We start from the raw sequence: 26,621 nt of genomic DNA on the forward strand, positions 1-26,621 counted from the left end.
TAATTCCAGAGCTTTAGAGAGCCAAGGTGGGCAGATCACTTGAGCTCAGAAGTTCAAGACCTGCTTGAGCAACATGGCAAAACCCCATCTTTACAAAAAATATAAAAACTAGGCTGGGCGTGGTAGCTCACGCCTGTAATCCCAGCACTTTGGGAGGCTGAGGCAGGCGAATTACCTGAGGTCAGGAGTTCAAGACCTGCCTGAGCAGCATGGCAAAACACCATCTCTACTAAAAATACAAAATTAGCTGGGCATCGTGGCACATGCCTGTAATCTCAGCTACTTGGGAGGCTGAGACAGGAGAATTGCTTGAACCTGGGAAGCAGAGGTTGCGGTGAGCTGAGATCGCACTGTTGCACTCCAGCCTGGGCAACAAGAGCAAAATTCGGTCTCAAAAAACAAAAATAAAAACAAAAATTAGCCAAGTGTGGTTGTGGATGCCTGGAGTCCTAGATACTCGGGAGCCTGAGAAGGGAGGATTACTTGAGCCTGGGAGGCAGAGGCTGCAGTGAGCAGAGATTGCACCACTGCAATCTGGCCTGGGTGACAGAACCAGACCCTGTCTCAAAAAAAAAAGCACACATCTATACTTAATAATAGAAAGCACAGCTGTGTGAGGTGGCTCACAACTGTAATCCTAGCACTTTGGGAGGCCAAGGTGGGTGGATCACCTGAGGTCAGGAGTTCGACACCAGCCTGGCTAACATGGTGAAACCCCATCTCTACTAAAAATACAAACATTAGCCAGTCGTGGTGGTGCATGCCTGTAATCCCAGCTGCTCGAGAGGCTGAGGCAGGAGAATTGCTTGAACCCAGGAGGCGGAGGCTGCAGCGAGCCAATATCGCACCAGTGCACTCCAGCCAGGGTGACAGAGTGAGACTCTGTCTCAAAAAAAAACAAAACAAAACATAAAAAACGATGAAAAGCACATGGCATCATCAAATGCCAGGGTGAGGGAGACTAAACTAGGCTGTGAGTTCAGGTTGGAAGGGTGGGGCTCTCAGTTCCCCTCCCATGCCCGCCCCTCGTCCCCCAAGCCCCCCCGCCCTGGCCACCTATCCTCACCTCATGGCTCGCAGTGCCAGGCGATAGGCCAGGTCGGGGTCATGAGGCAGCAGGGCGGTAAATAGGTAGCGGGCACAGGTGTGCATGGGCACGCTCTCCCGGAACAGCACCTCCCCGAAGCCACTGAAGGGACCCCCTGCAGGAACAAGCCTGAGCTCAGCCCCCAAGTGGGGGCTCACCTCTGGTCCTCCCCAGGTCTCCCTAGACCCCAGGCTTTAAGTAGAAGGTGGGCTGGCCCCTGGGTAGAGGGGCTATGGCTACATAGATCCCCCAGGGAAGGGGTTCAGGGCTGAGACAGACAAGCACTGGGTAATCCAAAGAACAGACGAGGCCAGGTGTGGTGGCTCAGTAATCCCAGCACTTTGGGAGGCTGAGGTGGGCGGGTCACTTGAGTTCAGGAGTTCAAGACCAGCATGGCCAGCGTGGGGAAACCGTGTCTCTATCAAAAATACAAAAATTAGCTGGGTGTGGTGGCTCACGCCTATAATTCCAGCACTTTGGGAGGCCAAGGCGGGCGGAACACCTAAGGTTGGGAGTTTGAGAGCAGCCTGTCCAACATGGAGAAACCCTGTCTTTACTAAAAATACAAAAAATTAGCCAGGAGTGGTGGCATATGCTCTGTAGTCTCAGCTACTCCTGAGGCTGGGGCAGGAGAATCACTGGATCCCGGGAGGCAGAGGTTGTGGTGAGCCGAGATCATGCCATTGCACTCTAGCCTGGGCAACAAGAGCAATACTCTGTCTCAAAAAATAAAAATAGGCTGGGTGTGGTGGCTCACGCCTGTCATCCCAGCACTTTGGGAGGCCGAGATGGGTGGATCACCTGAGATCAGGAGTTTGAAACCACCCTGACCAACAAGGTGAAACCCCCATCTCAAAAAAAAATTAAAAAAATAAAAATAAAAATAAAAGTACAAAAATTAGCTGGGAACCGAATTTTGCTATTACAACCTGTAATCCCAGCACTCTGGGAGGCTGAGGTGGGTGGATCACCTGAGGTCAGGAGTTCGAGACCAGCCTGGCCAACATGGTGAAACCCCGTCTCCACTAAAAATACAAAAAATTAGCTGGGTGTGGTGGTGCATGCCTGTAGTCCCAGTTTCTCGGGAGGCTGAAGCAGGAGAATCACTTGAACCCGGGAGGCAGAAGTTGCAGTGAGCCACTGCACTCCAGCCTGGGTGACAGAGCAAAAACTCTTGTCAAAAAGAAAAAAAAAAAGAGAGAGAGAAAAAAAAGAAAAGAATAGAAAAGAAGAGACTCCAGGCACACTCCCAGGTGTGGAGCAAGACTCAGATGCGAGGTGAGGCCAGAGGATGCAAGGTGGGATGCAAGGTGGGGATGGAGGGTGGAGGCTGCACCTGCCTTGGGGAGCGGAACCAACGGCCAAAACCACCAAGTCCTATTATCAAAGAAAGCCTGGAAGGGGCAGGACCAAACAGCACCCTGCAGCACTAAGGGGCGGAGCCTCATAACACACAGGCCAATAGAGCCAGGGCATGGGCGGGGCCAATGAGGCGCAGGACAAGCCAAGGGCGGTGCATAAGTTGCGGACGAAGGTGGGTCGCCCTGGGTTTCTATCATCAGCCACTTGGCTCATTGGCTCCCGGGAGGTAAGGGGGCGTGGCCTCACTACACGCAGCGGTTACTCTGGGGGCAGCACGCACTAGGGAGCGGTAACAATAGCTGGAGCTCTTCTTTTTTGGGGCCTCTTTCTTTTTTTCCTTTTTGTGGAGAACGGGGTCTCGCTATATTGCCCAGGCAGGTCTCGAACTCCTGGGCTCAAGCTATCCTCTCGCCTCTGCCTCCCTAAGAGCTGGGATTACAGGAGTGAGCCATCGCGCCCGGCGGATCTCTCCTTCTAGGAACTGCCGAGGTACGAGTGGACAGTATGGACCAGGAGGTGGGGCTAGGGGCGGGGGGATGGGCGGGGCCTCCCATCCTGCAGCAACCAGGCCGCTACAGGAGCAGGGGCAGGACCCTACCTTTCAGGAACAGCCAGGCCTAGGGGCGGGGCCTCACCTTCCAGCAGCAGCCCCGCCTGCTTGCGCAGCACTTGCACCAACCGCTCATCCAACTCCACCTCCTCCAGCAGGGCCAGCAGCTGCTCCTCGTTGCGAACCACCTTGTCCTGGGCGTACAGCCCCTCTGGCAGGGCCCGCTGCTGCCCCAGCCCCAGCAGTGCCACCTCCAGCGCCAGCACCAAGTAGGACTCTCCAGGGCTCCCGGGCACAGGCACGTGCTGGTAGGCCACCTTCCGCTTCTCGGGGCTGGTGTCTGGGGGAGACAGGGTCGGGGCTGCTGGAAACGGATCCCCTTCCCTAAGACTCCTGTAGCCCTTGGCCCCAAGCATGGAGACTTGGGCGCAGGGTGGGCTTCAGAGGGAGTCTGGAAGCTCCCAGCACTCACGGAGTTGGGGGGCACCTTCTAGCAGCAGCTAGGCCTGTAGTGGCCTCGCTTTTGGGAGAAGCTAAGCCTATGGGCTCGTGGCACTGGCCAGGGGAGGTAGCCAAGGGTAGAGGCACGGCCAAGGGTGAGAGTCGCGGGGCTACTTAATAGGGGTACTGGGCCAGGGGGCGTGGCCAATGAGGCGGAGATTGTCCCACTCCTGCAAGAGTCCCCCACGTACCTGAGTAAAGGGCAAGTGTCTCCTCCTCCAGGCGACAGGCCTCCAGGAGCGCCCTGCAGAGGCAGCCAATGGGGTCCAGGGGGTGCCCCACCCATCCTTCCGTGTTGGTGATGCAGGTGGAGCCTTTCTGGAGCAGCTCTGCAGGTGGAAAGAGGGGGCTCAATACCCACACACCTGCCCAAGCCTCTAGGAGGGAGGGGTATTCCTCTTGACCTAACTGCCACCCAGCCTAGTCCCATAATGCCTACCACCTGCCCACCCAGTGGTCACCTTCATCTTTTTTATTTTTTGAGGTGGAGTCTGGCTCTATTGCCCAGGCTGGAGTGCAGTGGGTCAATCGTAGCTCACTGCAGCCTCAAGTGAGCCTCTTGCTTCATCATCCCAAAGAGATTATAGGTGTGAGCCACCATGCCTGGCCACTGGATGCTTCTAAAGCACCCAATCAAAGTGCCGTTCCTTCCTCATTGCCCTTAATCCCTCTCCACCGCTCAGAAGCTAAAGCTCCAACAGGCTTTGGGTCCCCAAGGACCCGTATGAAGTTTCTGCATAACTAGTGACCTGTTCCATCTGAAGGCGTCTTTCCTCCCTCCATCCCTCCTTCCCTCCCTCCTTCCTTCCTTCCTCTCCCTCCACCTCTCTCTTTCCCTCCCTCACTCCCTCCCCCTGCCTCTCTTTCTTTCCTCTTCTCTCTCCTTTCTTCTTCTTCTTCTTTTTTTTTTTTTATTTAATTTTTTGAGACAGAGTCTCGCTCTGTAGCCCAGGCTGGAGTGCAGTGGCACGATCTTGATTCACTGCAACCTCTGCCTCCCGAATTCAAGCAATTCTCATGCCTCAGCCTCCCTGGTAGCTGGGAATACAGATGTATGCCACCATGCCTGGCTAATTTTAAAAATATTTTCAGTAGGCCGGGCACCGTGGTTTACACCTGTAATTGCAGCACTTTGGGAGGCTGAGGCAGGTGGATCACAAGGTCAGGAGTTCGAGACCAGCCTGGCCAACATAGTGAAACCCCATCGCTACTAAAAATCCAAAAATTAGCCGGCGTGATGGCACTCGCTTGTAGTCCCAGCTGAGGGTGAGGCTTCAACCTGGGAGGTGGATGTTGCACTGAGTTGAGTCCATGCCATTGCACTCCAGCCTGGGTGACAGAGTGAGACTCTGTTTTACAAAAAAAATTTTTTTTTCAGTAGAGACCAGGTTTCACCATGTTTGCCAGGCTGGTCTCAAACTCCTGACCTCACATGATCTGCCTGCTTTGGCCTCCCAAAGTGCTGCAATTACAGTCATGAGCCACCATGCCCAGCCTGTGTGGGTTTTTTTGTTTTTTGAGATGGAGTCTCACTCTGTGGTGCTGGAGTGCCGTGGTGCGATCACGGCTCACTGCAGCCTCAATCTCCCAGGCTCAAGCAATCCTGCCACCTTAGCCTCCAGAGAAACTGGGACTACAGGCGTGCGTCACCATGCCCAGATAATTTTTAAAATTTTTCATTTTTTGTAGACGTGTCTCACTATGTTGTCCTGGGCTGGTTTCGAACTCCAGGGCTCAAGTATCCTCTAGCCTTGGTCCCTCAAAGTGCTGGGATTATACGTGTGAGCCACCGTGCCTGTCCCTATTTTTCAGTTAATTTTTTTTTTGAGATGGACTGTTGCTGTCACCCAGGCTGGAGTGCAGTAGCGCAATCTCGGCTCACTGCAGCCTCTGCTTCCAGGGTTCAAGTGATTCGCCTGCCTCAGCCTCCTGAGTAGCTGGGATTATAGGCGTGTGCCACCACACTCGGCTAATTTTTGTATTTTAGTAGAGATGGGGTTTCACTATGTTGGTCAGGCTGGTCTCAAACTTCTGACCTCATGATCCACCTGCCTCGGGCTCCCAAAGTGCTGGGATTACAGGCATGAGCCACCACATCCGGCCTAATTATTTTTTAAAAGATGAGGTCTTGCTCTGTCACCCAGGTTAGAGTGCAGTGGCAGAATTATAGCTCACTGCAGCCTTGAACTCCTGGGCTCAAGTGATCCTCCTGCCTCAGCCTCCAGAGTAGCTGGGACTACAGGTGTGAGCCACCACATCCAGCTAATTTTTTTTAATTTAATTTTTGTAAAGACAGTGTCTAACTATGTTACCCAGGCTGATGTTGAACTGGTGCCTCAAGCGATCCTCCCACCTCGGCCTCCCAATGAGCTGGGATCACAGGTTCGAGTCCCCGTGCATGGCTGAGGCGGACCGTATTCGTGCTCACCTTTTTTCTGCTGCTTGTAGCTCTCTAGCTGATGCCGCCGCTGCAGTCGGAGCGTGTTGACGATGGCACTTGCCAGCCGCAGGGCCTGGCGGGGGTATCCATGGGCACGCAGGGTGTCCACACGGGCGCAGGCGGTGGGGAAAGGTTCTCCCAGCCAGAGTGGGCGGCCCTGGGGGTCGAAAGTCGGTTTGTCCCCACCCACGCTGCCTGTGAGGCTGGAGCTGTAGGAGTCACTGGCCAGGATCCTCTGCAGGTGGGCGTCATTCCAGTGCAGCTCTCCAGCCAGCAAGGCGCGGCCAAACACCGTGTAGCGGGGACTTGTGGCTGCCACCGCTTCCTCTTCCTCTGAGCCTGTAGAGAGGCACCCAACATGGCCCAGTGGTGGGGAGGGGGGGTCCCTAGAGCAGTTGAGCCATGGCCAGCTTGCCCCACCACGTGCCAACTTGGGGTTAGGCCTGGGCAAAGCTATGGGCATACATCATCTCCCCAGTCCTTGAAAGATACCTTCAAAGACCCTTCAAAGATGCCTGCGTGGGCTGGGCTCAGTGGCTCACGCCTGTAATCCCAGCACTTTGGGAGGCCGAGGCGGGAGGATCACATGAGGCCAGGAGTTTGAGACCAGCATGGCCAACATGGTGACACCCCATCTACTAAAATTAACCCTGGAGTGATGGTGCACGCCTGTAGTCCCAGCTACTCGGGAGGCTGAGGCATGAGAATCACCTGAACCCGGGAGGTGGAGGTTGCAGTGAGCCAAGATCGCGTCACTGCGCTCCAGCTTGGGTGACAGAGCAAGACTGTCTCAAAAAAAAAAAAAAAAAAAGGATGTGTATATGTGTTAGGGGCTATTACAGCCCCATCATATGGATGGAAAACACTGAGGTTGAGCAACTAACTGCCTGTCTGTCTTTCTCTTCCTACCTGCTATTTTTCTTTTCTTTTTTTTTTTTGAGACAGGGTCTCGCTCTGTCGCCCAGTCTGGAGTACAGTGGTGCGACCTCTGCTCATTTGCAACCTCTGCCTCCCAGGCTCAAGCGATTCTCCTGCCTCAGCCTCCTGTCTGGGACTCCAGGTGCGTGCCACTGCACGTGGCTAATTTTTGTATTTTTTGTAGAGATGGGGTCTCACCACGTTGCTCTGGCTGGTCTTGCACTCCTGGCCTCGAGCGATCTGCTCCTCTTTGCTTCCCGAAGTGCTGAGATTACAGGCGTGAGGCGCCGCGCCCGGGCTGTGCTTGCTCTGTTTCTTTCCCTCCCTCCTCAATCTCTCTCTCTTCCCTCCTGTCTTCTCTGCCTCTCTCCACCCATCTCTGCCTCTCTTCACTCGTTTTTCCCTCCTCTGTATCTCACTTTCCCCTTCTGTTTGATTCCTCCTGTCTTTTTTCCTCTCTCACCCTCTTTGCTCCCATAGCTAGTAAGAGGCCAAGCCGGGAGACCAGCCCAGGACTGCAGGTGCTTTAAATATTTTACTTCACAGTTGGGCTGCCATTGCTCCTGCCCTCAGCACTCACTGTCTTTGGGCTGGACAAGTTGGGATTAGTCCTGGGAGAACAGCCAAGGACTGCAGTCCACATTGCTTTGCCCCATTCCCTCTCTCTCCTGGGAAGAGCACCATGATGGGAAGTGGGGCCATAGTTAGTGGTGATGGTTTTGGGGGTGCATGGTAAAGACCCTTCTCTCCTACCTGGGCTGGGCGCCATGGTGGGCTGCAGGCTGGAGCCGTCGAAGGAGTAGTTGCCCTCTTCCAGTGGGCACACGTCGAGCTTGTCCCACCTGCTGAGCAGCTGGAGCCAGCCTGCCCTTTCCTCTGGTTTGCAGTGGGGGCTCAGGACGACACAAACCCACAGGGCCCCTGAGGAGGCAGGGGCAGCCTCAATATTCCTGCCAACAGTGGCAGCAGCAGCTCACACTTCCACAGTGCCCACTCTGTGCCAGGCGATGATCTGCTAACCCTTCACCTTGGCCCTTAGAAGTTGCAACGCATAGCTTTTGCACCTTACAGGCAAGCAAACTGGGGCACAGAGATGTAACACGACTCTGTTGGGATTAGAGGGCCAGGCACAGTGGCTCATACCTGTAATCCCAGCACTTAGGGAGGCTGAGACAGGCGGATTACCTGAGGTCAGGAGTTTGAGACCAGCCTCGCCAACATGGTGAAACCCTGTCTCTATTAAAAATATTTTAAAAAAATTAGCTGGGTGTGGTGGCAGACACCTGTTATCTTAGCTACTTGGGAGACTGAGGCAGGAGAATCGCTTGAACCTGGGAGGTGGAGGTTGCAGTGAGCTGAGATTGTGCCATTGCACTCCAGCATGAACAAAAGGAGCAAAACTCCATCTCAAAAAAAAAAAAAAGGTACATGACCATACCACCCTGAACATGCCAGTCTGATCTCAGAAGCTAAGGAGGGTCAGGCCTGGTTAATACTTGGATGGGAGACCTCCTGGGAATGCCAGGTGCCATAGGCTTATTTAAAAAAAAAAAAAAAAATTAAAACACACTTAACAATTGGAAACTGAAAAAAAGAAAAAGAAAAAAAGCTGGGTGCTATGGCTCAGGCTCGTAAACCCAGCACTTTGGGAGGCCGAGGCAGGCGGATCGTTTGAGGTCAGAAGCTTGAGACCAGCCTGGCCAACATGGTGAAACCCCTCTTTACTAAAAAAAAAAAAAAAAAAAATTAGCTGGGCATGGTGGCAGGTACCTGAGATGGGGTTTCTCCATGTTGGTCAGGCTGGTCTCGAACTCCTGACCTCAGGCGATCTGCCCACCTTGGCCTCTCAGAGTGCTGGGATTACAGGTGTGAGCCACTGTGCCCGGCCCGTTTTTCCATTTTCAAATTGTCGGGAAATAAAACCAAAAGAATATTTTGCAACTTGTAGAAATAATGTAAAATTCAAATAAATACGTAAGTATCCACAAATAAGCAAGGTTTAAAAAAATGTTGAGACAGGGTCTCACTATGTTGTCCAAGCTGCACTTGAACTCCTGGGCTCAAGAGATCCTCCCAGCCTTCCAAGTAGTTGGTAATACAGGTGCCCGGCACGGTGCCAAGCACCTTTTTTGTTGTTTGTTGAGACAGGGTCTTGCTCTGTTTCCTGGGCTGGGGTGCAGTGGTGATCATGGCTCACTGCAGCCTCGACCTCCGGGGCCCAAGTGATCCCCCTACCTCAGCCCCACAAAGTGCTGGGATTACAATTGTAAGCCACTGCGCCTGGCCTCCCAGGTATTAAATAAAGTTTTATTGGAATGTCACCATGCCCATTTGGTATATATGTCTGTGGCTGTTTTTTCTATTATAAGGGACAGAGTCAGGTCATCATGACAAAGACCAAAATGGCCTGCAGGGCTGAATAACATTAACTCTGTGGCTGTTACAGAAAACACATGTCTTGGTGCAGTGGCTCACATCTGTCATCTAAGCACTTTGGGAAGCCAAGGCCAGAGAATCACTTGAGCGCAAGAGTTTGAGGTTACAGTGAGCCATGATTGTGCCACTGCACTTCAGCCTGGGCACACAGAGAGATCTCAGCTCTAAAAAAAAGAAAAAAAGAAAGAAAGAAAACATGTGGGCGGGGCCAGGCGTGGTGGCTCACGCCAGTAATCCCAGCACTTTTGGAGATCGAGGCGGGCAGATCACCTGAAGTTGGGACTTCAAGACCAGCCTGATCAACTTGGAGAAACCCCATCTCTACTAAGAATACAAATTAGCCGGGCGTGGTGGCGCATGCCTACAATCCCAGCTACTTGGGAGGCTGAGGCAGGAGAATCGCTTGAACCCAGGAGGTGGAGGTTGTGGTGAGCTGAGATTGTGCCATTGCACTCTAGCCTGGGTGACAAGAGCAAAACTCCGTCTCAAAAAACAAAACGAAACAAAACAAAAAGAAAAGAGAAAAAAAAAAAAACATGTGGGCTGGGCGTGGTGGCTCATACATGTCACCCTAGCACTTTGGGAGGCTGGGGCGACAGGATTACTTGGGCCCAAGAGTTCAAGACCAGCCTTGGCAATATAGTGAGCCCCTATCTCTTGAAAAAATTAAAAATTAGCGGGATGTGGTGGTGGGCGCCTGTAGTCTGAGCTACTTGGGAGGCTGCAGTATAGGATCACGTTGAGCCCAAGCGGCAGAGGTTGCAGGGAGCCGAGATCGTGCCACTGCACTCCAGCCTGGGCAACAGAGTGAGACCCTGTCTCAAAAAAGAAAAAGAAAACGTGTGTACATGTGAATCAGCCCGTGGGCCAATGACATTTGATTGCTTGTACTTCCTGTCAGATGTCAGTTTCATGTGAACAGGATTTCTGTGTCTCCCGTTCTCTGTGGGACCACCAGTGCCCAGTACCATGGCTGGCACATTAGAGGCGCTCATAAATGTTTGCCAAATGAACGGAGGGAGGATTCAGGGGACAGACCCTAATCTCGGAGTGAGCCAGCCAGCCCCCATGGGAGCTGAAGTCCCGGCGTCCACCACGCACCGGGGTTCAGGCCTCACCCAGCTCGTCCCAGAGCTGCCTGCACTTGTCCGTCATGCCCGTGCCCTGTTGCCGCCACAGGGCCAGGCGCGGGTCCTGCAGGAACTGCTCGGTCATGAGGATCAGCATGCGCGCCCCGTTGGAGTCCCGCATTCGCAGCATCTCTCGCACCTGCGCCGGGGACAGGGTGGTGAGGAAGGGGCGGGGCGCCCACTGGGCCTTCTGCACCCCACGCCCCCCACTGGCCCCCACAGCACCTTGCTGAACATGGAGCGCAGCTGCTGGCTGGCCCCGTAGTAGCCGCCGTTGGACAGCAGCTGCTTCACCTGCTCCTGGATCTGCTCCTCGTCCAGGTGCCAGCAGTTGGCGTCCTCGATTCCTGCGCCTGCAGTGGGGTCTGGGGCGCCTGCGCGGAGGAAAGGAAGCTGAGGCTGGGGCTGGGGTTGGGTTGGGGAGAGATAGCGTCCATTCTTTTTTTTTTTTTTCTCAGACAGAGTTTGGCTCTTCTTGCCCAGGCTGGAGTGTAGTGGTGCCATCTTCGCTCACTGCAACCTCCACCTCCCGGGTTCAAGCGATTCTCCCACCTCATCCTCCCAAGTAGCTGGGATTACAGGCACGCGCCACCACACCCGGCCAATTTTTTTTTTTTTTTTTTTTTCAGACAGAGTCTTGCTCTGTTGCCAAACTGGAGTGCAGTGGCGAGATCTCGGCTCACTGCAACCTCCGCTGCCCGGGGTTCACACAATTCCCCTACCTCAGCTTCCCGAGTAGCTGGGATTACAGGCGCTTGCTACCACGCCTGGCTAATTTTTTTGAATTTTAGTAGAGACGGGGTTTCACCATGTTGGCCAGGATGGTCTTGATCTCCTGACCTTGTGATCCGCCCGCCTCAGCCTCCCAAAGTGCTGGGATTACAGGTGTGAGCCACTGCGCCTGGCCCACACCCAGCCAACTCTTTTGTATTTTTAGTAGAGACAGGGTTTCACTGTGTTGGTCAGGCTGGTCTCAAACTCCTGACCTCCGGTGATCCACCCACTTTGGCTTCCCAAAGTGCTGGGATTACAGGTGTGAGCCACTGCGCCCAGCCCATCCATCTATTCTTCCAGGTCACCCAACCCATTCCAAAGTTCCATCCATCCCACCTAAACACCACCCACCCATCTGCTTGTCCATCCCAACTGGCCATCTGTTTATTTATCCATCCATCCATCCCTCCATCTGTCCATCTATCTTGTCCTAAGCATGACTAGCTCATTCACGCCTTTGCTCATTCATTCACTTGGTCATCTGTTTATTTATCCATCCATCCATCCCTCCATCTGTCCATCCATCTTGTCCTAAGCATGACTAGCTCATTCATCCCTTTGCTCATTCATCCACTTGGTCATCTGTTTATTTATCCATCCATCCATCCCTCCATCTGTCCATTCATCTTGTCCTAAGCATGACTAGCTCATTCATCCCTTTGCTCATTCATCCACTTGGTCATCTGACACAGTTTAGCTCTGTCTCCACCCAAATTGCATGTTGAATTACGATCCCCAGTGTTGGAAGTGGGGTCTGGAGGGAGGTGATTGGATCATCGGGATGGGCACCATCCCCTTCGTGCTATCTCATGATAGAGTTCTCATGAAATCTGGTTGTTTGAAAGTGTGTAGCATCTCCCGCTTTGCCCTCTCTCTCCTGCTAGCCATGTGATGTGTTCGCTTCTCTTTCGCCTTCTGCCATGATTGTAAGTTTCCTGAGGTCTCCCCAGATGCAGATGCCTGTGTAGCCCCCAGAACCATAAGCCAACTAAACCTGTTTTCTTTATAATTATCCAGTTTCAGGTATGTCTTTATGGCAGGTGAGAACAGACTAATACAACATCCATCCAATCCATTCATCTATCTCACCTGAAACACAACATACCCACACACCCACCCATCCATACACCCACCCACCCACCCATCCATCCATCCATCCACCCACCCATCCATCCATCCATCCATCCATCCACCCACCCATCTACCTATCCACCCATCCATCCACCCATCCATGCATCAATGCATCCATCCATCCATCCAAGCATCCATCCATGCATCCATGCATCCATCCATGCATCCACCATGCATCTATCCATCCATCCATGCATCCACCATGCATCTATCCATCCATCCATGCATGCATCTATCCATCCATCCATCCATGCATCTATCCATCTATCCATGCATCCGTCCATGCATCTATCCATCCATCCATGCATCTATCCATGCATGTATCCATCATCCATCCATGCACCCATCCATGCATCCATCCATCCATCTTGCCCAAACCACCACCAGCTCATTCATCAATTTATTCGTTCATCCATTTACTTATCCATCCAATCCTTTCATCTATTTGAAACACTACACATCTGTCCATCTACCCATCCGCCCATCCATTTACCCATCCCGCTCAAAACAACACTCATCCATCTGTCTCACCTGAAGCACCACCCACTCATCCACCCACTCAAGTCATGCCAGTCTCTCTCTACCTGCCCATGTCCCCCATATCAGTTCATCCACACACTCATACCCCTTACAGAACCACCTGCCCCATCAGTCCATCATCCACCCTACCCATAATTCCCACCCCCCGCCCATGTATGTATTCACCTCATTGATGCACGTGTCCACTCACCCCTTTTATCTTTCCAGTCCACATGAACTAACCACTCACGATACGCACCTCCCATTCATCCATCGACTCACACAAGTACACTCTCCACCCACCCAACAACTAACCCTAACTCTATTCTTCCATCAAACCAACCATTCATTATCAAACCATCCATTCATATGTACCTCTCAAAACACCCATCATCCCATTCATTCATCCATCCACCCTACACAAAGCGCCCAACTCAGCCCACCCACCATGCTGATCCACACATATGAACCTTCCATTCGTCCATCAACTTACTCCCAATCCATGTACCCCTGGGCTCTTTCATTAACTTCATCTGTCCACCACTCAGTCTACTTTAACCTCACTAGTCGAAGTCCTCCCCAACCAACCACCCATCCTCACTTCCAATCACCATCACCACCAATTCTGTCTTTCCTCTTTTTTTTTTTTGAGTCAGGGTCTCAGTCTGTCATCAGGTTGGAGTAGAGTGTGGAGCGATCATAACTGACTGCGTCCTTTATCTCCCAGGCTCATGATCCTCCCGTCTCAGCTTCCCAAATAACTACATACAGGCATGTGCCACTATACCCAGCTACTTTTGTTTATTTTTTGTAGACAGGAGGTCCCACTATGTTGCCCAGGCTGGTCTTGAACTGCTGATTTTAAGTGATCCTCCCTCCTCAGCCTCCCAAAATGCCGGAAATACAGGCATGAGCCATCAAACCCAGCTTCTAATTCCTATTCACCTAATGGCATACGTAATATCCCATCCAGGCCAGGCTTGGTGGCTCACACCTGTAATCCCAGCACTTTGGGAGGCCGAGGCAGGTGGATCACCTGAGGTTAGGAGTTCAAGACCAGCCTGGCCATCATGGTGAAACCCTGTCTCTACAAAAATACAAAAATTAGCCAGCATGATGGCATGTGTCTGTCATCCCAACTACTTGGGAGGCTGAGACAAGAGAATTGCTTGAACCCAGGAGGCAAAGGTTGCAGTGAGCCGAGATCATGCCACTGCACTCCAGCCTGGGGGACAGAGGAAGACTCTGTGTCAAAAAACAAAACAAAACAAAATAATCTCACCCACCCCATTCATTTTTTCACACCGTCAGTTGCCCCCAGTGCCTGATTGTGAACACTTCTTTTTTTTTCTTTTTTTTTTTGGAGACAGGGTCTCACTTTGTCTCCCAGGCTGGAGTGCAGTGGCGCAATCTCGATTCACTGCAACCTCCACCTCCTGGGTTCAAGCAATTCTCCCACCTCAGCCTCCTGAGTAGCTGGAACTACAGGTGCCCCCCACCACGCCTGGCTAATTTTTGTATTTTAGTAGAGACAGGGTTTTGCCATGTTGGCCGGGCTGGTCTCGAACTCCTGACCTCAACTGATCTGCCCACCTCAGCCTCCCAAAGTGCTGCGATTACAGGTGTGAGTCACCGCGCCCGGCCAATCACGAACACTTTCCATGCCCACCCAGCACCACCCTCCATCATCCGTGTATGCCTCCACCCACTACACATCTTCCCCCATCCTAGATAGACAATGCAATCCCCTCGGAGCCCCCCAAATCCTCTCAGTCCTCACCACACCTCCTGGTGTATCCCCTCACCCAAAACACCTCTGACACCCACAAATGTCCCACATTACCTTCACGCCCTCCTCCTCCCACACCCAGGCTGCTCCAGATCGACGCCCCCAGCCCTGGAGCCGGACCTCCCACTTGCCCTCTAATGCAGGCTCTCCCCTCCTGCCCTCGCCCTCTGCCCGTAGGCTGATTTGCAACTACTCATCTGTCCTGTGGCCAGATGATATCTGGGATCTGCCATTAGCTAGGTGGGTGACTTCAGATGATGCAGGCTATGGCTTGGTTTTTCTGCCGCTCCACCCCCACCCAACTTCCCCTCATTCAGTGACCCATGCAGGACACTCAGCAAGTGGCGTGGCTGTGTGCTGGGGCCTCCTCTCCCCCTGGACCCCCGGGGTGGAGTGCCCTTACCATGCACCAAATTGATCTCAGAGCCCAGCAGGAGGATCTCATCAGCCAAGCGCTGGGCGGTGGGCAGCACCTCAGTGTGGTGAGCGCTGATGAGGTACTGCACGAACTTCTGCAGCTGGTCCCGGTTCATCTGGGAGAGCGTTTCTGAGATGGGCAGCCGTAGCTCCACCTGGCGGGCGTGCCGGATGCGGTACAGGGACAGGGCTACCACGTGGGCGCAGTAGAAGAGGTCGCGGTTGTCACAGCCGCAGCTCACGGAGGTGATCTTGCAGCGATCAAAGCTGATGGAGACGTGGTAGAGGCGTTCGGGCTCTCCAGGGCCCCCCGACTCGCGGATGTTTCCGCTCAGGTGGAATCCTAAGGTCAAAGCCAAACTGTCCCGTCTGTGTCATCCCGAGACAGGCAGTGTCTGTGGTGCACAGCAAGACCCATTTGCAAAGCCCAGCTGAGCAACCTAGTGTAAGTCACTTCACTCCCTCTGCTTTTTTTTTTGGGACAGTCTCCCTCTGTTGCCTAGACTGGAGTGCGGCAGTGCGACCTTGGCTTACAGCAACCTCTGCCTCGCAGGTTCAAGCGATTCTCCTGCTTCAGCCTCCCGAGTAACTGGAATTACAGGCGCCGCCAGCACACCAGCTAATTTTTGTAATTTTAGAAGAGACGGCTGGGCATGGTGGCTCATGCCTGTATTTCCATTACTTTGGGTGGCCGAGGCGGGTGGATCACCTGAAGTCAGGAGTTCGAAAGCAGCCTGACCAACATGGAGAAACCCCATCTCTACTAAAAATACAAGAATTAGGCTGGGCGCAGTGGCTCACGCCTGTAATCCCAGCACTTTGGGAGGCTGAGGTGGGAGGATCATGAGGTCAGGAGTTTGAGACCAGCCTGGCCAACATGGTGAAACCCCATCTCTACTAAAAATACAAAAAAAATTAGCCAGGTGTGGTGGCAGGCACCTGTTATCTCAGCTACTCAGGAGGTCGAGGCAGGAGAATCACTTGAACCTGGGAGACAGAGGTTGCAGTGAGCCGAGACTGTGCCACTGTACTCTAGCCTGGGCGACAGACCGAGACTCTGTCTCAAAAAAAAAAAAAATGCTTAGAATGCTGTTGGTATAAAGTTAAGTCCTAAGTAAACACTTGCTCTTTTTTTTCTGAGATGGAGCCTTGCTCTGTCACCCAGGCTGGAGTGCAGTGGCACCATCTCGGCTCACTGCAACCTCTACTTCCCGGGTTCAAGCAATTCTCCTGCCTCAGCCTCCCGAGTAGCTGGGATTACAGGTGTGTGCCACCATGCCTGGCTAATTTTTCTATTTTTAGTAGAAACAGAATTTCACCATGTTGGCCAGGCTGGACTTGAACTCCTGACCTTGTGATCTGCCCACCTCAGCTTCCCAAAGTGCTGGGATTATAGGCGGGAGCCATCTACGCCCTGCCCAACACTTGTTCCTATTTTCATTATGAATAATAGTATCATAGCCATGACACCAAAGGTGGTTTTCTGAGTCGTTGGGTTACTATGAATATGGCCAGGGCTTCAGGAACTCCTCACTTTCCTGAGAAGATGGCAAAGGCCTGTGCCGCTCAGGGGCGAGTGATTGATGAAGTGAGCCAGGGGCCAGGTCTCTCATTCACTCCCCCATGCCCCTCCCTGGCCCCTGGGAAGCCCAGGTGTCAGGCTTATCTGACTGGTTGGGCAGCTCGGGCCCAGACTGGGTCATGCAGGGAGATGGCTTCCTCATACCAGCTGGAGGTTGCTAGGAGCCTGCGGTCAGCCAGGCCACGTCCCAGCAGAGGGGATCTAAGGTGCCACAGAGCCCACGGAGGGTTATCCTGACCCAGCCCCTGCCTCCAGCTGGGAGAAGTGGCCTGCTGCTGCTGGAGCTCTGGAGACCCAGGCCTCACTTATTTTCTGGCTCAGCCTCTACTGGTCCCCTTCTGGGTCTGGCTGCCTGAGGTCTAAGGCCTTTCCACTGCTCTCATTACATCTCCCCCAATCTCTGCAGCCTTTGCGTTTTCTTAGCCTGAGGACTGAGACCAGCCCTCATAGCTGATCCTACGGGGCTCGTCATGGTGGGTCATGCCTGTAATCTCAGTGCTTTGGGAGGCCGAAGCAGGAGGATTGCTTGAGCCCAGGAGTTCGAGACCAGCCTGGCCAACATGGTGAAACCTCGGGTCTCTACTAAAAATGCAAAAAATTAGCCAGGCATGGTGGCAGGCACCTGTAGTCCCAGCTACTTGGGAGGCTGAGGCAGGAGAATCACTTGAACCCAGGAGGTGGAGGCTGCAGTGAGCTGAGATTGTGTTACTGCGCTCCAGCCTGGGCGACAGAGCAAGACTCTGTCTCAAAAAAAAAAAAACAAAAAAAAAAAACTTGTATAATCCTACCTGGGTCTCTAAGCCTGAGGTCTGGAACCTCCCATCCCCTGGCCCAGGCCTCCCTCCAATTCCCCTTCTTCCAGGCCTGGTATGGTCCTCCCCGGCCTCCTCGGAAGGAGTGGGGGACAAAGACTCACCCACTTGCAACACACGGTCCACGGCCCCGCTCTGGAGCAGGTGCAGCCCTCGGGTAAAGGGCACCCGGGCGTCGTGCTCGCCCTCTGGGGGCGGGTAACCCAGGGACGAGTACATACATATTTCCCGTTCACTGCGTGGAAACGACCAAAACACGATACGCTTCTGGACCGGCTCAGGCACCCGGGAGAACCGCTCCTCCACCTGCAGGAAGGGCCAGTGGGTTAGGAGCCTGGGCTTGATGTAATCCCAGTGGTTTGGGAAGCTGAGGTGGGAGAATCGCTTGAGATCAGGAGTTCGAGACCAGCCTGGGCAACATAGAGAGGCTCCTATCTCTAGAAAAACACTGGCCGGGCACGGTGGCTCACCTGTCTCTACACACACACACATGCAAATTTAAACATTAGCCGGGTGACCGGCCACGGTGGCTCACACCTATAATCCCAGCACTTTGGGAAGCCGAGGTGGGCAGATCATGATGTCAGGAGTTTGAGATCAGTCTGACCAACATGGTGAAACCCGTCTCTATGAAAAATACAAAAATTAGTCAGGCATGGTGGTGCACACCTGTAATCCCAGCTACTCAGGAGGCTGAGGCAGAAGAATTGCTTGAACCTGGGAGGCAGACGTTGCAGTGAGGCAAGATCGCATCACTGCACGCCAACCTGGGTGACAGAGTGAGATTCCGTCTCAAAAAAAAAAAAAAAATTGCCAGGTATGGTGGTGCACGCCTGGAATCCCAGCTACTCAAGAGGCTGAGGCGGGAGGATAGCTTAAGCGGAGGAGTTTGAGCAAGACCCTGTCTCAAAAAAAAAAAAAAGAAAAAAAAGGAAAGAAGGCCAGGTGCGGTGGCTCTCACCTGTAATCCCAGCACTTTGGGAGAACGAGGTGGACGGATCACCTGAGGTCAGGAGATGGAGATCATCCTGGCCAACATGGTGAAACCCCGTCTCTAAAAAAAAAAAAAAAAAAAAAGCAAGCCACACTATGCTGAACGCTGAACGCTTATGCATGTGATTTCCACATTCTCACAGCCACCTAGTGTGAGCTTGTCCAACCCATGGCCCTGGCCCAGGATGGCTTTGAATGTAGCCCAATGCAAATTTGTAAACTTTCTTAAAACATAAGATACGGCCAGGTGTGGTGGCTTATACCTGTAATCCCAGCATTTTGGGAGGCCAAGGCAGGTGGATCACTTGAGGTCAGGAGTTTGAAACCAGCCTGGCCAACATGGTGAAACCCTGCCTCTACTAAAAATACGAAAATTAGCAGGTGCCATTAGCATGGCAGCCCACACCTGTAATCCAGCTACTCAGGAGGCTGAGGCGGGAGAATCACTTGAACCCAGGTGGAGGCTGCAGTGAGCCAAGATCGTGCTACTGCACTCCAGCCTGGGCAACAGACTGAGACTCTGTCTCAAAAAAAAAAAAAAAATTGTAACATTTTCTTGGCCGGGCATGGTGGCTCATGCCTATAATCTCAGCACTTTGGGAGGCTGAGGTGGGTGGAACAGGAGGTCAGGAGTTTCAGACCAGCCTGGTCAACATGGTCAAACTCCATCTCTATTAAAAATACAAAAAATTAGCCAGGCATGGTGGCACGTGCCTGTAATCCCAGCTACTTGGGAGGCTGAGGCAGGAGAATCGCTTGAACCCAGGAGGCGGACTCCAGCCTGGTCAACAGAGCAAGACTCCTCAAGAACAAAAAAAAAAATTTTTTTTAAAGCTCATCAGCTATTGCTGGTGTTAGTGTATTTTATACGTGGCCCAAGACAGTTCTTCCAAGGTGGCTGGGGGAAGCTAAAAGCTTGGGCACCCCTGACGGTGAATTGGTACTAAATCATGACACTGTTTTGAGAATCTGAGAGAATCTGAGACTCAGAGGTGGGATGAATTCAGTTGTTCAGGATCCCAGAGCTGTGAGCCGTTTCAACTTCTAAAACAGACTTCGCCGTTCCTCAGTTTCCCTTCCATGCCCCATCCCTGGGAAGGGGCCCCAGGAGGGGGGGTGTCCTGGCCCCCCCGTGGGCTCTGGGCAATGAGATGAGCTGGTCGAGCCTGCCTTCCAATCTGAACTTGCTATTCCCTGGCTGGGTGACCTTGGGCAAGTTTCTCAACTTCTCTGTGCCCCAATTTCCTCAAAGTGGGAACGAGAACAACAACTCCCAAAGGGCTGCAGAGGATTCCATGAGCTTCTGTGGGTCAAGAACTCCAAGGGCTCGGCTTGGCCAGGGCAGGTTTGCGGGAGGCTTAGAGATGGTTTTCAGATTATTCTGTGTGCCTCACACGCAATGAAGGGGCAGGGGCCCTCCTTAGCCTCCACGCCCACCTGGGTTTCTAAGGGAAATGGGAGAGCCGATGACCAGCCCAGGCCTCGGGGACAGTTGACAGATGACTAAGGAGGGATTTTCCAGTCCATGAATCAGAGCCTGCCCATCCACACTTGGCCCAAACCCATCCGTTCCGGCCGACTTCCTAACTCCAGAAAGGCCAGGCAGGAAAGAACGCCCCCTAAAGCTGGACAGAGGATAGAGCCCATGTGAGCTCCCAGTTCAGGTCTGGGCCATGTCTCCAGCTCCTTGGGGCCCACACTGAAGCTGAAAAAGGGGACTTAAAGGGTCCTCTCTCTGGGACATCCTGGCAGTGCCCCCAGAAGCCACAGAAGAGAGGTTCTACGGGTACCTGTCCAGGGACCACCACCCAGGCCCTGCCCCTGCTGTCGACCTCTGGAAGGGATAGGATAGGATAGGATGGGGGATGAGGAGGGACCCTGGGACTTGAGTAATCCATGCTTCAAGCCAGGAGAAGCTGGGCAGTCCCAAGAGAGACAGAGAGAGAGAGAAGAGGAGAGAGGAGTGGGGAGAGAGAGAGGGGAGAGGAGAGTGGAGAGAGAGATCTGGAGTAGAGAGGGGTCCCCAAGGAACAGGTGAGATCTGGAGGCTTGAGGGCAGGAATGAATGGGGAAAAACGGGGTGTCCTGAGCTGGAATCTATATAGATGGGGGAGTTATTTATTTGGAATGTAGGGTAGGGATCTAGAGGGCAGGAATGGGGGCGTGTGAGTCTCTAGGGGCTACGATGGAGGGAAACGGTATTCCCAAGCGGGGGTTGAAGAGAGGACTGAAGACTTAATGGGGTGCCCTGAATGGGGAATAAAGATGCGATAGGAAAAGAGGGGTGCCGTTGGGGGATTAGGTGGGAAAAGAGGGGTGCACGGGGTTGTAGGCGGACCATGGGGGCCGGATCTCAGACATCTGGGGTTGGTAGGAGAAGAAGGAAGTGTCCTGATTTGAGATCTGAGGCGCCGAGGGGCAGAGATGGCAGAGAAGGGATGAGGGTGGGTTATTGGGTTTGAAGGACAGAAATAGGAGGATGAGGGGGTGTTCGGGGCAGGGTTGAGGATCCTGGGGGTGAGATCTCAGGGGGTGTCCCTGATGGGGGCAGCTCTGGATTCTGGGGATTGGGGAGGAGGAGAAGACAGGTGGGGAAGGTGCTGGGGGTGCGTCCCTGCCCCCGCCCCCTTCCCCCGCGGTCACCTGCTCGAAGGCCCAGCTCTCGGCTACCCGCTTGGCGCTGAGGTCCAGCAGCGCCTCGGGCCGTCCCCGGCCACGCAAGGCCCCGGCCCCGGCATCGCGCTCCTCGGGTCCCGCGGGGCAGCCCCGGCTCCGCTTGGCCGCGGGGGGCTCCATCTGGCCGGGCCGGGGCCGGGGCGGGGCCTCTTGGGGGGATCGGTCCAATGCCCGCTGCGCGTCGCCGGCTCCCGCGCCCCCTGCCCGCCTTCCTGTCTGTCCTCCGCGCTCGGCCGCCCCGGGACCCCTGCCGCACCCACCCCCGACCCGCGCCGGGCCGGCCGGGTGATGCGGCCCCTTTAAGACTCTTCACAACAATGAAGCTGCCTTGGCCTCCGCTTTAGCTCCGCCGTCGTCCCGCCCCCGCCGCCCGTCCCCATTGGCCCCCCCTCGGCCTCCGCGGCCCTCCCTCGCCATTGGTTGCGCCGCCAGACCCATCTCCCAGCCTTGCTGCTCACTCGATGACTCTGATGCCAGTCTTTTCGTGTTTACCCAACCAGAGCCCGCTGCGAGGGGTGCTGTCAATCACGGGGCGCCAGAGGCCAATCAGAGCGGGAGGACCCCTGCGGCCCAGGCCTTATGCGGAGTTTCGGGGCGGGCCCGGGGTTCATTCACAACATTCCTCCCCCGCCTCCCTCGGGCTGGACAGCATGCCCGGGGCTGATCGGGCTGCGCCCACACACGGCTTTGTTTACTGAGGGTCGCTTCCGGGCGCCGCGAGGGAACAATCAACACACCCCGGCCGGTGAGCGAGACCGAGCAGCGGGATCCCTTGGCAGCGGCTCAGCCCCTCGTCCCTCCGAGCTGTGTGACCCGAGAAACTCACTCTACCTCTCTGGTCAAGTTTTGGTGCTGTGGCGGCGGAGGGGTCGCAGGCTCATTGGGGGAGCTCCTACGGGCCGCGGACCCCCTCTCCAGAAACAGAGCTCGGTTAGGGGATTCATAGGTCATCCCTTGAGCCTCAAAAGCAGTACCCCGCCCCTCCTTTCCATGCCCTAGATTCTACGTTGGGTCATATGAAATTGCTGATTTTTCTACCATTTTTGGCCTGTTAAAATGGCAATTCCATGAGGTTCAGCCTAACGCTTATCAAACCTCAGGACCTCTGAGCATTTTTTCTGACTCAGCTTGTCCAGGCCACCGTCTCTGCCCTGGAAGCCGGCCATGGTTTCCATCACGCGTTCCCGTCCCGGCTCCCTGCCAATGTCCTCAGAAAACCTTGCATTTTCCCTTCCTCATACTTCTCCCCATTACCATTTATTTATCTGTTTTGGCGTTTTTTTTTTTTTTTTTTTTTTTTTTTTGGAACGAGCCTCACTCTGTCACCCAGGCTGGAGTGCAGTGGTGCTATCTCCGCTCACTGCAAACTCTGCCTCCTGGTTTCAAGTGATTCTCCTGCCTCAGCCTCCTGAGTAGCTGGAATTACAGGCGCCCGCCATCACACCCGGCTAATTTTTGTATTTTTGGTAGAGATGGAGTTTCGCCATGTTGGCCAGGCTGGTCTCGAACTCCTGACCTCAAGTGATCCCCACCTTGGTGGTTGTTTAATTTCGGTCTCCCTCAGGAAGCAGGAGCTTGTCCCATTTGTGCTTTGCTGTACAGACAGCACCTCGAATAGCACCGGGCATACAGTAGGCGCTCAAGCTAGAAATTGTTGAATACACCAATCAACTCATGCTTTGCCTTCATTCAGTTAAATGATCCGCGCAGCAGAAAAAACCCATTGATTATCTGCCCATCCATATGGAATCCCTAGCTTTTCCTGGAGAAACTTTGAGCCTCACAGCTGCTGCACTCTCTGGCCAGTCTTCAGCCACTCCCCATACCCCCTCCCCCGCTCAACTCATTAAACTCCCCTGCAGACCTGCACTGTCCAGTATGGTCACCAATGGCCACAAGTGGCCTCTAAGCCCTTGAAATGGGACTGGCTCGGATTAGGTTGTGCTGGAGAGGTAAAATACAGAGTGGATTTCAGAGACGTAGCAGGAAGGAAACAAGGCAAAATATTTCATTAAGAATGTTTTGGGCCAGGCGCGGTGGCTCAAGCCTGTAATCCCAGCACTTTGGGAGGCCGAGGCGGGTGGATCACGAGGTCAAGAGATCGAGACCATCCTGGTCAACGTGGCGAAACCCCGTCTCTACTAAAATTACAAAAAATTAGCTGGGCACTGTGGCGCGTGCCTGTAATCCCAGCTACTCGGGAGGCTGAGGCAGGAGAATTGCCTGAACCCAGGAGGCGGAGGTTGCGGTGAGCCGAGATCGCGCCATTGCACTCCAGCCTGGGTAACAAGAGCGAAACTCCGTCTCAAAAAAAAAAAAAAAAAAAAAAAAAAAAAAAAAAAGAATGTTTTGGCCGAGTGCGGTGGCTCACGCCTGGAATCCCAGCACTTTGGGATGGTGAGTTGGGAGGATCACTTGAGCCCAGGAGTTTGAGACCAAGTCTGAGCAAATGGCAAAAGCCCATTTCTCTTAAAAAATAAGAAAATTGGCTTGGTGCGGTGGCTCACGCCTGTAATCCCAGCACTTTGGGAGGCTGAGGCGAGTGGATCACCTCAGGTCAGGAGTTCCAGACCAGCCTGGCCAACATGGTGAAATCCCATCTCTACTAAAAATACAAAAATTAGCCAGGCATGGTGCCGAATGCCTGTAATCCCAGCTACCCCGGAGACTGAGGCAGGAGAATTACTGGAACCCAGGGGGCAGAGGCTGCAGTGAGCCAAAATTGAGCCACTACACTCCAGCCTGGGCAACATAGTGAGACTCCTTCTCAAAAAATACAATGAAAGCAAAATAGCTGGGTGTGGTGGCGCATGCCTGTAATCCCAGTACTTTGGGAGGCCGAGGAGGGCAGATCACAATGTCAGGAGTTTGAGACCAGCCCAAACAACATGAGGAAACCTTGTTTCTACTAAATAAAAACACAACAATTGGCTGGGCGTGGTGGCATGCGCCTCTAATCAGGGCTGTTCAGGAGGCTGAGGCAGGAGAATTGTTTGAGCCCAGGAGGCAGAGATTGCAGTGAGCCCAGATTGTGCCACTGCACTCCAACTTGGGCAACGGAGCAGACTCTGTCTCAAAAACAAACAAACAAACAAACAAATAAATAAAGTAAAACAAAATTACATATGTGCCAGGACACAGTGGCTGGTGCCTGTCACCCCAGCACTTTAGGAGGCTGAGGTGGGTGCAGTGCTTGAGCCCAGGAGTTTGTGACCAGGCTGGGCAACACAGTGAGATGCTATCTCAAAAATTAATAAATAAAACAATATATGTGACTCAAGTTGTATTTCTTTCTTTCTTTTTTTTTCTTTTTTTTTGAGACAGTCTCAGTCTGTCACCCAGGCTGGAGTGCAGTGGCACAATCTCGGCTCACTGCAACTTCCGCCTCCGGAGTTCAAGTGGTTCTCCTGCCTCAGCCTCCTGAGTAGCTGGGATTACAGGCAGGTGCCACCAGGCCCGGCTAATTTTGTATTTTTAGTAGAGACGAGGTTTCTCCATGTTGGTCAGACTGATCTTGAACTCCTGACTTCAAGTGATCCACCTGCCTTGGCCTCCCAAAGTCTTGGGATTACAGGCATAAGCCACCACGCCTGGTTAAGTTTTTTGATTTGTTTTTTTTTTTTTTTTTTGAGATGGAATTTTGCTCTTGTTGCCCAGGCTAGAGTGCAATGGCATGATCTCGGCTCACCACAACCTCCACCTCCTGGGTTCAGGCGATTCTCCTGCCTCAGCCTCCTGAGTAGCTGGGATTACAGGCATGCGCCACCACATCCACTAATTTTGTATTTTTAGTAGAGACAGGGTTTCTCCATGTTGGCCAGGCTGCTCTTGAACTCCCGACCTCAGGTGATCTGCCCGCCTCAGCCTCCTTAAGTGCTGGGATTACAGGTGTGAGCCACTGCACCCGGCCAATTTTTTTTGAATTTTGGTAGAGAAGAAATCTTGCTATGTTGCCCAGGCTGGTCTTGAATTCCTGAGCTCAAGCAATCCTCCTGGCTTGGCCTCCCAAATTGCTGGGATTAGAAGCCTGAGCCACCACACCTGGCTTGAGTTGTATTTCTATTAGACAGTGTCCGTCTTAAGAAACCACAGCCTGCCACAGTGACAGCAACAGAAACAGCTGTAATAAGAATGTACTGACTGCTTATGCAATGCTGTAGCTGTGGAGATACACGCTGGAGTGTAAGCCATCGAACAGTGTTGCGGAGTGGGGATTGTCACCTCCGTTTCTCAAAGGAGGAACCTGAAACTTGGAGAGGCTGAGCCACTGGCTTGAGGTCACCCAGCAGCTGGACCAGTGGGGGACCCGGACCTGTGGGGGCTGCTTTGGAGCCGTAGACTTACTGGGGCATCTCCTTGCCAAGGATTTGGGGCAACAATAGATCTATGGGGAAGGAGTAACTGGGGTCAGAAGAGACACAGGGAGGAGTTCTAGCGAAGGATGGCCGGGTGCACTGGCTCACGCCTGTAATCCCAACACTTGGGGAAGGTGAAGTGGGAGGATCACTTGAGTCCAGGAGTTCAAGACCAGCCTGGGCAACACAGCGAGAACCCCCATCTCTAAAATTTTTTTTTGAGACTCTATCTCAAAAAAAAAAAAAAAATTGGCCTGGTGCAGTGGCTTACGCCTGTGATCCCAGCACTTTGGGATGCCAAGGTGGGTGGATCACACGAGGTCAGGAGTTCAAGACTAGCCTGACCAACATGGAGAAACCCTGTCTCTACTAAAAATACAAAATTAGCCGGGTATGGTGGCGCTTGCCTGTAACCCCAGCTACTTGGGAGGCTGAAGCAGGAGAATTGCTTGAACCTGGGAGGTGGAGGTTGCGGTGAACCGAGATCGTGACATTGCACTCCAGCCTGGGCAACAAGAATGAAACTCCGTCTCAAAAAAAAAAAAAAAAAGTACCGCGTGTACCGTGTGGTGGTGCACACCTGTAGTCCCAGCTACTCAGGAGGCTGCGGTGGGAGGATTGCTTGAGCCCAGGAGGTGGAGGCTGCAGTGAACCATGATTACACCACTGCACTCCAGTCTGGGTGACAGAGCCAGACCCTGTCTGAAGAAAAAGCAAAACATTACAAAACAAAAACGAAAAGCACAATTTTTCTGGTGCTCCCCTTGCAAACAGGCCCTAAGGACTGGCTTTTCCCAGCAGCCCTCTTCAGCATCTGATATGTGGGTATGTCAACTAAGTTTAGCCTTGAAAGGGCTCCAATATTGTCCTGCGATGCTGAGAAGTCACTCTAGGCCAGTGGGTAGACTTTAAGAGGAACAGAGAATGGGGTATCACAGGGTGAGAATGTCTTTTTTTTTTTTTTTTGAGATGGAGTCTTTCCCTGTTGCCCAGGCTGGAGTGCAATGACGCAATCTCGACTCGTTGCAACTTCTGCCTCTTGGGTTCAAATGATTCTCCTGCCTCAGCCTCCCAAGTAGCTGGGATTACAGGCCTCCACCACCATGCATGGCTAATTTTTTTTTTTTTTTTTTTTTTAGTAGAGATGGA

The 26,621-nt window shown here is 53.2% G+C and overlaps 1 protein-coding gene across 1 annotated transcript in view; it reads right to left on the reverse strand.

The window, feature by feature from the left end:
- The window catches only part of ZSWIM4 (zinc finger SWIM-type containing 4), a 34,016-nt gene extending 12,580 nt beyond the window's left edge, over window positions 1-21,436 (reverse strand). The window contains exons 1-10 of the mRNA XM_012457825.3: window positions 21,085-21,436; window positions 17,553-17,754; window positions 15,041-15,397; window positions 10,650-10,798; window positions 10,413-10,563; window positions 7,612-7,779; window positions 5,929-6,279; window positions 3,692-3,829; window positions 3,085-3,339; window positions 1,067-1,202 (exon numbers count right to left, since the gene is read on the reverse strand). Of these exons, the coding sequence (XP_012313248.2) occupies window positions 1,067-1,202; window positions 3,085-3,339; window positions 3,692-3,829; window positions 5,929-6,279; window positions 7,612-7,779; window positions 10,413-10,563; window positions 10,650-10,798; window positions 15,041-15,397; window positions 17,553-17,754; window positions 21,085-21,237 (2,060 nt within the window). The 5' untranslated portion in view covers window positions 21,238-21,436. The remainder of the gene's footprint in view (window positions 1-1,066; window positions 1,203-3,084; window positions 3,340-3,691; window positions 3,830-5,928; window positions 6,280-7,611; window positions 7,780-10,412; window positions 10,564-10,649; window positions 10,799-15,040; window positions 15,398-17,552; window positions 17,755-21,084) is intronic.
- Between the last annotated feature and the right edge of the window lie 5,185 nt (window positions 21,437-26,621).

This window comes from Aotus nancymaae, unplaced genomic scaffold (assembly GCF_030222135.1).
Source record: "Aotus nancymaae isolate 86718 unplaced genomic scaffold, 86718_ANA_hifiasm-v0.15.2.pri h1tg000028l, whole genome shotgun sequence".
NCBI classification, from domain to species: domain Eukaryota; kingdom Metazoa; phylum Chordata; class Mammalia; order Primates; family Aotidae; genus Aotus; species Aotus nancymaae.